This window comes from Chenopodium quinoa, unplaced genomic scaffold (genome assembly GCF_001683475.1).
Source record: "Chenopodium quinoa cultivar QQ74 unplaced genomic scaffold, ASM168347v1, whole genome shotgun sequence".
Taxonomy (NCBI): Eukaryota; Viridiplantae; Streptophyta; class Magnoliopsida; order Caryophyllales; family Amaranthaceae; genus Chenopodium; species Chenopodium quinoa.
Window position 1 is genome coordinate 566385 of NW_018744290.1, and position 10302 is coordinate 576686.

Below are 10302 nucleotides of genomic sequence, written 5' to 3' on the forward strand. Positions count from 1 at the left end.
AGTATAGAGTACAAAACATTTGCTAAATTAAGCTCTAAAGAAAAACATGGTGGATTGTAAACCCTTCATTCTACCTTCTCCAAATCCGTCTGCAACCTGCTTTGCACTTACAAAACAACAGGTCAACTAATAAGTAATCGTTAAAATTACAGGCTTCTGTAGCCAAAACTGCTCTGAGGTCTCATCAAATTCTCTGATACAATTGTAAATGAAGTATATGCCACCAAAACACAAGGATCTACAGAATAGTACAACAATTTAATCAATAAATCCCTTATAAACACATAGAAAATACGGCTACTGAAAGCACAAATGCCTAACTTACACAGAACCTAAACCTCTCTGCCACAAGAGAAGTCAGTGAAAGAGAGCAAAATGCAAGATGCTCTTAGAAAGGAGCATCTCCTTCGGGCATGTCCCAGTTATCTTCATCATCCTCTTTTTTCTCAACCTTCCCAACCTCTTCCTTGCCTTGGAATGGAGCTCGGAATGGACCACGCCTGTAACCAAAAGATATTGAGTGAATGAGTGAACCACATATATACACACAGGAAGCAGAGACAAGAAAAAAACACTCCAGGAAACTTCAAACCTTTACAACAATTCAAGCAGTAAGCTTGATGAAGTTCAAGTTAATAATCATAATATGCAAAAGCTGAAATCAAACAGAATTGTCCCTCATTAGTCCTCCAGAGCCCCAAAATGCCTCTCATAAGTTCCTAAATTTCTCATGATATGCATTTTAAAATATTCGCCAGCCCTCGATGTAATCAGAACCATCATACAAACAACGATACAGTCATCTAAATTCTCAGGAGATGTTCAACAAGAGTATTAGCGATATCTGCAACTCTGGCAAAATATGTACTCTGTAGATACAAGTTTACAACCAGCATGGTAAATATGGGAATACGATTTTCCTACACTTGCATTCACTGTAAAGAAAATACACACTAATTAACAACAAGCTATCATAAGCACACTACAAGCCTAAGCCCAACGATACGTAGCTAAATATAGATGCTAAACACACCATGTATAGGCAAGTTAAACAAAACTTTGCTTGAAATCTTCTAAGAATTTCCCCTGTTTATCCAATATATAATTAAATTAGAGCATTAGACAATACCAAAATCTTGAATTAGCTATTGACCAAATATCCTGTTACTCAAATTCACCTTACAATCGTTCACTAGCTTAGTCAATTAAAAGTCTTTTGGTACATGGAAAGTGTACACAAATACCTGAGATCAAATTCCGTCTACATTACATCTCTTTGCGACTCCCTATACACCATAAGCTTATCTTAGCCAATCAATATCAACCAACATAACATTCACAAACCAAAGAAAGCACAACAAAATCACCAACCAAATTATGAAAAGATCATACTATATAAACATAAATGAAGTAAATAGAAGAAAAAGGAAGGGACCTTCGACGACTGTTACGCTTAGCAGCTTCACGATGCTTACGCTTCTTCTCATCCTGCTTATTCTCAAAGAAACGACGTCGTTTACACTCCTGAATAACCCCAGCTCGCATAACTTCTCTCCTAAATCGATTAAGAAGCCTTTCTTCAGGTTCATTATCATCCACCAAAACCTGAACATTATAAGCTGATCTGAAGTAAAGGGTGTTTGAATACGCAAGAGATGGGCATACAACCGCCATTACATCACCTGGGTTTTCTTCATTCTTTGAAATTGCAGCATTTTCATGTTTTTTAGGGGAGGAGAGAGAGAGAGAATTCGATTGGGAGGAGAGAGGATTTAGGTTGGGGAATTTGGGGTTGGAAGGAGGAGGATGTGAGGTGATTGATTGAAAAAGAGGAGAGAGAAAATTGAGAAGAGATGAGGATGAAGCCATGGATAACTAACAGGCTATACTGATTAGTGAGTCACAGAAAGAGGAAATAAGAGCAAGGTTGATGGGTTTTTATATTGGATAGAATCATAGAATTCTTGGGGGATAAATGGATAATATTGTATTTTAAGTCATTTGGGTCGGGTTTGGTTGGGTCGGGTATATTATGAAGATAATATATATGGTTTACTTTAAATAGTTCAAACTTCAAACCCAGTGAGGAGTCTGAGGACTAAGGTAGAAGGTGACCACTTACGGTCCAACCTGAGAATGCAAAATAAGGCTGGTTTTTCCAATAAATTGTGGCTCACTCAACTCGAATGGTTGGGTTGGGTTATTTAATTGTAATTAAGCTTGTTCATTTCGCCTTAATTTTTGCTAAATTTAGTTTTTACTTAATACTGAATAACGTGGCCTCAGTCACTACTTGACTTTTTTTTTTATTATTATTTTTTTTTTAATCACAAAAGATAGTTCAATTAGATCATTTAAATAATGTCAACAAAAAAAAAAAAAAAAAAAAAAAAAAATTGCAACTTAAAAAACAAAGGTACGGAATAATAAGCCAGAATCAATATAGTAGAAGTTATTTACAGTAGTTATTTATTATCATCGAAAAATAATATTTTGAACTGATTTTATAGTAGTGTAAATAAGCTTAGAATATGAAGCTCCAAAACAAATACAGCACAAGTCTCAGTTCAGGTCAGCTGCGCTGCAGAGGAAGACCAACCAGTAAGCTAATCAAATTATACAAAATGCTACATTACGCCTCTCTGCTATTGAGTTTCGATATTGATCTTGTAACAGAATACGTGGTACATGCTCAAAGATTAACTCTCAGGCTTTTTTTTACAAATACAGAGTCACTAATTCAAGCTATCAGCATGTCGAAGCAGTTTGTACCTTATTGCTACAGTCCTTATACGTAGTATTAAAAAAAACAAAAAAAAAAACAAACCATCTCACATTTTGGATGCTGTTAAATTCCTTCCGAAACCAGCTGCGGTTCTGGCTAACTCCAGCGAAACCAGCTGCGGTTCTGGCTAACTCCAGCAGAAAGGCATCACATGTTCCCAAATTAAAGAACAGATGTCCATATTGTTCACCCAGTTGAACCCAATCCAAAGGATTTGACAATGTTGCTGACTCTATCAGCAAATGTGCGAGAGGTTATCTTTTTACCGGGTACATGGAAAGGATTTGAAACTGCATCCACATAAGCTTCATGAAATTTCCTGAAGAACTGTTTTCAACCAAAATACACACGATCAGCTAAAAAACCCACCTTCACTCAGTTAACAGGAAACACAGATATAATATGTGCAAGTGGCCAAGTGAGAAATATAATATATACAAGTGGCCGAGTGTGCAACTCTCTGAATGAACCCACCAGGATCCTATGTAATGAGAAAGCACCAAAATCCATTATAAAGCTTCCGAACAATGTCATGCTGAGTTTAATTGGACAGATACTCTCATTTAATACGCAATGAAATCATCATAATAGCTTGTCATCCAAAGAGATAATTTCAACGTAATAGAGAACAGACAAGCTGAAAACTCAGGCACCACCCTACTAAACCAGTCATTGATATTGCTTCAATATAAAACCACACCCCTTGAGCTTGACAATCAATAACAGATCACAGAGCACAGCTTCCTTAGGTAGATAAATGAAACAATGACTCCTAGATGCACAGGCATCTAATTGATCAACCTTATCTCAGCAGCACACACCAGAAAGACCAGAATTTTATCCTAAGTATCATCTAATATTATTAACATTATTAAGAAAGTCTACAAAGCTAGCGATAGTACAATACCACTATTCTACAGTGCTACCAACATTTATTCCTATACCAAGTGCAACAAAGAGTGAACTCCAGGTAAAAAAAGGAGAGATGGACAAAAGGCACAATATAAAGCAAGCACTTCTTTTTTTTTCTTTTTTTTTTTTCTTTTTTTATTGGCAAAGTTTCCAAGCTTATTGTAAATACTTACAATTCTCACATCAGCATCCCTAACATCTAAATCAGTGGTCACCAAAATGAATTTCACCTTAGTGTTAGCCAAATAGCCATACCTACAAGCAATAAAAAGTTGACTTCATCAGTATCATTATTTATTCGGCTGCCTAAACCACACTACAAACAAATTGACACAGTCCATATTGGCATAATTAAGAAGGAAAGATGCATACACTTTGTAATTCTCAGTTGGGTAAAGCAGACCTAAAAATGTTTCATTCAGCACTGGCCCAGATTTCTTGGGATTGTTCACTGAGATGTAATAGTAAGTCAGATAACATAAATTAAATTCAACAGATTTGTCAAGCATTCATTCCACAATTAATGGCAGATACATGATCAAATTATCTCCATACAATAAACGGTATGGTAATGTTAATAACAGTAAATAAAAAAATTATATCCATCCTACTATTCATACACTAAGACATCAGAACACCTGGTTAATTGGTTAAATACTTAAATGTGTTCCCAATATCAAGCTATCTGCATAGTATCATCATAATTAAAACTTCAACAGGCTTTACCAAGGAATCTAGGTCTAAACACTGATTGATTAGAAAAGCATTAGGGTTGTTCTTGCAAAAGACGATACTATGAGAGCAATGACTTGTAACCTATCTAATTTAAATGCATAACACACTCCATAAAAGCATAAACTTTAATATAGCTTCATTGTTAGTGCCTCTACTTTATTCATGTATTTAAATCCCAATTAAGCCATCTCTCTCTCTCTCTCTCTCTCTCTCTCTCTCTCTCTCTCACACACACACACATACACACACATAAAATCCAACTAATCCTTCGATTCAAAGGACAACTTTACAAATTAGAAAAGGAGGCTTTCTAGGTTATCATCAGTGACTTCCCAATATATGGTTGCAATAACACTAAAAGGACAACAATCCAATTTAGTTTCTGACTTATGTAGTTAATGATTTAGGCTAATAGGGGTTACTCTTTAAACTTGAGTGGGGGTGGTACTGTGGAATGATAATCCATACTTATAGGGGTGACTTTTGAAACTCAAAATTGTGAATTCTAGCCAGTAAAATTAAATATGTTAACCTACAATGGCTTCTAATACTTTGGGACAAGGGAGACTATTCAAGCTTAAACGTCACATAAACAACATAGGTCCAGGCTGTGATTGTTAATTAAAACCCAAATTCTGTATTTTGTTGTTGCTTGGCAGACTATGAACGTAGAACTAAGGCTTCTTTCTTTTGTTGTATCATTCTATGATATGTGATTGCAGACTTTTTTGTAGCACTCACTCATAACCAAATAAAAACAAATATAACATATAGTAGTTGGAGTTTGGAAGCAATATGTTGTGTATATTCAGATGTTCAGTGACGAAATCTTAAAAATAATAAGAGGAGAACAAGAAGCAGAGCTTCAACAGTCACCAACACGTGATAGATGCAAAGCTTCATTGTTGAAAACAAAACGTAAGTTGGAGGAGATGAAACTCATAGAAGGGAGGAGAAAGAAAGAAATGGGAGATTGAGGAGAGTGGAAAATAGAGATGTACTACTCCGTACCTCAGAATACTGTAAATTCATATGGGTCTCATGTTGGAATTTTCCAAAGAAATATTGATCATCTTGTAACCTCTCATTCGTACAGTCAATTAGCAATTTCGCACACTCAGAGGCGCAGAAAAGGGTAAATTCAACAACAAAATCTGTTATTGAAATCCAAATTTCTACAACCATACATAAACTTGGCTAGTTGGTTCCAATAAGTCCCTACATTCAGAAATGCCCTCCATCAAATCTAGGGAAATGGTTTTACCAACTACTTGTACAATAAAGAACTAACCACCAAATCAAATCTCAACTCTAAAATCCAATCTTTTATGTTCAATTCTCTCATAAGTGAAACCCAAAACCTCAAAAATTTCCTACTTCCAACCTATGCTACTCAGACTCGCGTCCAGCTCAGCTACTCTATATGAAGTTCCATGATTGTTGCCCTAAATGAAGTGTCCAACTGTCCGTATTCAAAACCCTTGTCGGATTAGATCAATCCAACAAGGGTACTACATCTAAATGAAGAGTCCGAGTAACATAACATTCAACACAACCCAGATAAATAAATAACCAAATTATGAGCTAAAAATCATCCAAATTAAGAAAACAAATAAAGAAAATCGTAAAGACAAAAGGGACCTCGTTCGTCAATAGAATCAAGTGAGCAGTGAACAATGTGATGAAGCTTGAGTGCATCATTATCATCACCCTCAGTAAAACTTTGAAGGTAGAGTGGATTATTCTGCCAAAATTACCCTAATATTCAATTTAATTTGCCCAGAAATCAATAAAAAAGACAGAAATATAGTTAATTAAATTCATCAAATTTGATAGATAATTATGAAAGAGAGAGAATGAGACCTGGTGACCGACGACTGCGACACAGACGATCATATCCAAAACACAGCCGGATTCCTCCGTTTACGGCGGTGTGACTTGGTCGGCGATCGGCGGTCGGAGGGTTGGAACTTGGAAGACGAAAGATGATGTTTGGAAGTTGGATGTCAAAATGAGAAAATGGAAGTAAATCAATAATACTCGTAACTAAAGGGAAATTAGTCAAATTACTGAAGGGAAGGGCGTCGAACCAGTGATCTATCAGTAACCATTAAAATTAATTAGTACTCGTAATTACTCCCTCTATGTGTTTTTTCAACTGTCGTAGTTTAACTAGAAGGGATCAAAAATTCGGGCCAGGCTTTAATATCGAATTTCATGTCTACGTTTGGAAAAAATGATCTGTTTTTCTGGTTCTTTCCGGATCGGTTTGAATTTTTAACTACAAAAGTGATTTTGGCCTGCCTAAACCTATCCTTTTTCAGCAAGATAAGGTCAGGTCGTAGCTGATCACCTCTATAACTCAATGTTGGTGAAACATAAGAAGAAAAAAACAAAAAAAAAAAAAAAAAAAAAAACTCTTATAAATCATGTGTGGGATCGTCTTCAGCTTTCCTTTCTTTTCCTTCGCATTGTTTTGTTATTTATCGTTTTTTTTTTTTAAAAAAATTGTTTAGTCAATATAGAGGATGCTTCCCATATGGAGAGACATTAGAGAGATTTCAATCCAATACTCTGTAAAATCAATTGTGAAAAACGTAAATTATGTTGAACCAGGTCATTAATTACCCTTTAATTTCCAAATAAACTGAGAAAAAAATATTAATTAAATAAGACAATTCGTGGAAATTGAAATCAATATAATTGTTTCTCCTAGATTATACTCCGTATTAGCTCATTCAGAAGATTGTTATTAGTTTAATTATTGTCTAAAAAGAATTATTGTCTAAGCAAATTCAAGTAGTTCTTTGGCTTACCTTACAAGTGTTACAACCCTTGCGAATTTGCCCTTTGGCATATTCTTCTTCTACGACAAATGTTCTTAGCTCATGTTTTGTGGTTTAATTTCATATTAACTTTCTTAAAGAGATTTGTATAAATTAATACTTGCACAATAATGAAAGTGGAGTGCAATATAAGAGAATATTCCAATAGCATACTATGTACATAGCAAAATCCTTCTTTCCATTGTAGTTATAAAATGTTTACAGAAAAGTACGGAGTTAATTAGTTAAGGTAGCTAGGTGAGTATTGTATGGTCTTGTTTGCCAATCAAATGTTAGCTCGTTTACTTGATTTGGCTGAATAGCTAGTTGATAATTCGTAATAGTTGTTTGCTTATGTATGTTTTTAGTTTGCCTATTGTTAGTATTATTCGTTTTTAGATATGTATGATAAATGAGATATTAATTAATTGACTGTTAGCTACTAACTAATACTGATGCTCGATCTGTGTATATTATTATTAAAAAGGACCAATTTTATCATTTTTAATTGGAACAATTAACCAATTAGTTGCTCCCATCAGTCTTTTCTATTTGGTTGAAAGCCCTTTATCAAGATTTGATTTTTTGTCAATGGCAAAATATTATAAGCAAAAAACCATTAAAAAACCAATCAAGAGTTTATAAAATGCAACTACTTACCAAACAAAGCGCTTTTATTAATATGATCAAATCATCTTCTCAATTGAATCTGTACAAATTTTTCAAATTGTGGGCATCAACAAAATTAGGTTTCTTACAACTTTATCCTATCATGCTTAATTCTTAATTAGTAGAAATTAACTTAAGGTGCAGTGGCAACAATCTACCTATAAAATGTTGACATAACTACGACAACGACCGTATTATTATTGTTTTAATTAGTATAAAGCCGAAAATTATGTGCTTAGATTATCTGCGTATACATGATAAAACGCCAAATAATCCACGACTTACACTAATCCGCCGCATATTAACCATGGAAGCCTCTTAATTAAAATAATTAGAGATAAAGGCGTTAAAAAAAGAAGCCTTATCCAATCAACTCCCATTTTTGAGTTTGGGACGTGTCGATATCGTTGCTAATGATCTTGATTAATTAAGTTAATTAGCCAGCCATACTTTAATTATATCGTACATGCATGCCTTTCTACTTATACTTGGATTTGATATGATATTAAATGTTATTATGGGCTTACGTTACAATGATTGGATTAGAAGCTACCACTACACTAGGGAATTGTAGAGGTTGCGTATCTGATTTTTTCATATTTATCTATAGTTTTTAATTTATATACCATAAGAAATTTATGCTAAACCAGAAGCTTCCTCAATCAAATATGTATATGTATAAAAAGTTTCATGTTCGAACCTTGTTATAAGAACTTTTTGTTGTCAAATGTACGTAATACATAATTTTATATGACATGGCATACTTCTAGCTTAGTTAGTGACTAGGGGAGTTCCATGTAACAGGTATACGTTCTTAAAAATGCATTGGAGTTTCATGTAACAGGTATACGTTCTTAAAAATGCATTTTAATATCAGCATAGATTTTTCGAGTAGTGTAAGGATCAATTTGTGCAGTTATAAGCTCGGTGTAAGTTGTTCTCCAAGATAGTGAACAATGATATATCAACTAGAACGGAAAAATAAATATATAGAAGAAGTTACGAGAACATAAAATCAGCTAACTTAGTGAAGGTTTGTCAAAAGTATCTTCACCGAAAGTTCATAAAGAATTAAAGAGGGAATGGAGGTTTTAGGTAGTTAGCTAGTAATCTTTACGGTTTCTATCTATGTAAGAACTTAAATCATCAAATTAAAAGAACTGTGATAGTTGCTTGTAAATTTTAAAGTTTTGCAATACAGAGTACCTATACTATTGAATAAATTTTCACAATAATCATGTATGTACTAATTTGTGAATATTACCTGAAAAACCTATATACGGAGTATTGGTTGATTGATTATATGCATCCTAATAGTACACAAATTAAGTATGATGCATTGGTCGATTTGATCAATTACGTACACCATGATGCCATTTACCAACTTATATCGTCACTTGTTAGTACAACCCTCCTTTATTTTCTCTCTCACGAATCAGAAAGATATCACAACTACTATGAAGAACCATATTTTTTAATAATATAGCATAAAGATCTTATTATTAATTATTATACATAGATAATTTATTTTGATGTGAACTAATTAAAGAGTATTATATAGATAATGGATTATGGAAAAATAACTCAAAGATGGTATATTCATGTAGTTCTTACAAAAGTGCCCAAGGATATTCGACTCTTTCTTGCCTTGAAATTTATTTATTGGTTGATTATAAATTGTGGAAGTGGCGGTTTAATTCTTGCTAATATAATTTAAAACAAAGTTGTTGTTGGGTGCGTTAACTTTTTTTGTTTTTTGATAAGTTGTGTCATCATGTGTTGTGTTTGTATAGTTTCCTACTTGAGTTCTACTTCTTCGTGTTACTCTTTTAAATGGGCATGGAAAATTTAAATTGTTGATACTTGATATTATATGGATCGGAAGAAGATAAACGAAGATAATAAAATATTCAGTTACGCGATATATTAAGGAAAATAATGTTACCAAGTCATATATTTACTTATTTAGAAAAATTGGCTCACTTGCAATCAATAATGAAATCAGCTTAGCTATCATGCTTGATCTAGAACTTATGTACTTCGTGTATATTATAGAACGACAATACCTATATCAACTTTCTCCTACTAACACATCAAGTTTGGGGTGGCTTCATTCATATGCGTGTTAAATGGGTGTCAATGAATTTAGTTGAACCGAAGTTAATGTTTTAATTTTGTTGAACAAAGGTGGCAATTTAATTGATGGAACAAAATTGATCTTTCATGGACTTATACTTCCTTCTCCTACAATAAGTTTTTAAGATGAATGGGTGCATGCGATAAGCTTATCTATCCATGCAAATTCAGTACCTATTATCATGTTGTTTAGATAAGTTCATATAAATTTCAATAATTCATTCAAACGATAAATGAAAA

At 33.6% G+C, this 10302-nt stretch overlaps 2 protein-coding genes across 3 annotated transcripts; both read right to left on the reverse strand.

Moving 5' to 3' along the window:
* Positions 1–51: 51 nt before the first annotated feature.
* Positions 52–1918, reverse strand: LOC110695077 (30S ribosomal protein S21, chloroplastic-like). The gene is made up of 2 exons (XM_021872275.1): positions 1436–1918; positions 52–500 (listed from the first exon to the last, which is right to left on the reverse strand). The coding sequence occupies exons 1-2, from the start codon at positions 1867–1869 to the stop codon at positions 389–391; spliced, it is 546 nt and encodes a 181-aa protein (XP_021727967.1). The 5' UTR covers positions 1870–1918; the 3' UTR covers positions 52–388.
* A 648-nt stretch (positions 1919–2566) lies between these two features.
* Positions 2567–6778, reverse strand: LOC110695078 (trafficking protein particle complex subunit 2-like protein). Of its 2 annotated transcripts, XR_002506025.1 has the most exons (6): positions 6296–6777; positions 6074–6176; positions 4070–4148; positions 3871–3952; positions 2898–3112; positions 2567–2866 (listed from the first exon to the last, which is right to left on the reverse strand). XR_002506025.1 is itself a non-coding variant. In XM_021872276.1 (5 exons), the coding sequence occupies exons 1-5, from the start codon at positions 6326–6328 to the stop codon at positions 2972–2974; spliced, it is 438 nt and encodes a 145-aa protein (XP_021727968.1). In that variant the 5' UTR covers positions 6329–6778; the 3' UTR covers positions 2567–2971. The 2 variants fall into 2 exon arrangements, 1 of the variants encoding a protein (XP_021727968.1); XM_021872276.1 differs by having other exon boundaries at positions 2567–3112; positions 6296–6778.
* Positions 6779–10302: the final 3524 nt, after the last annotated feature.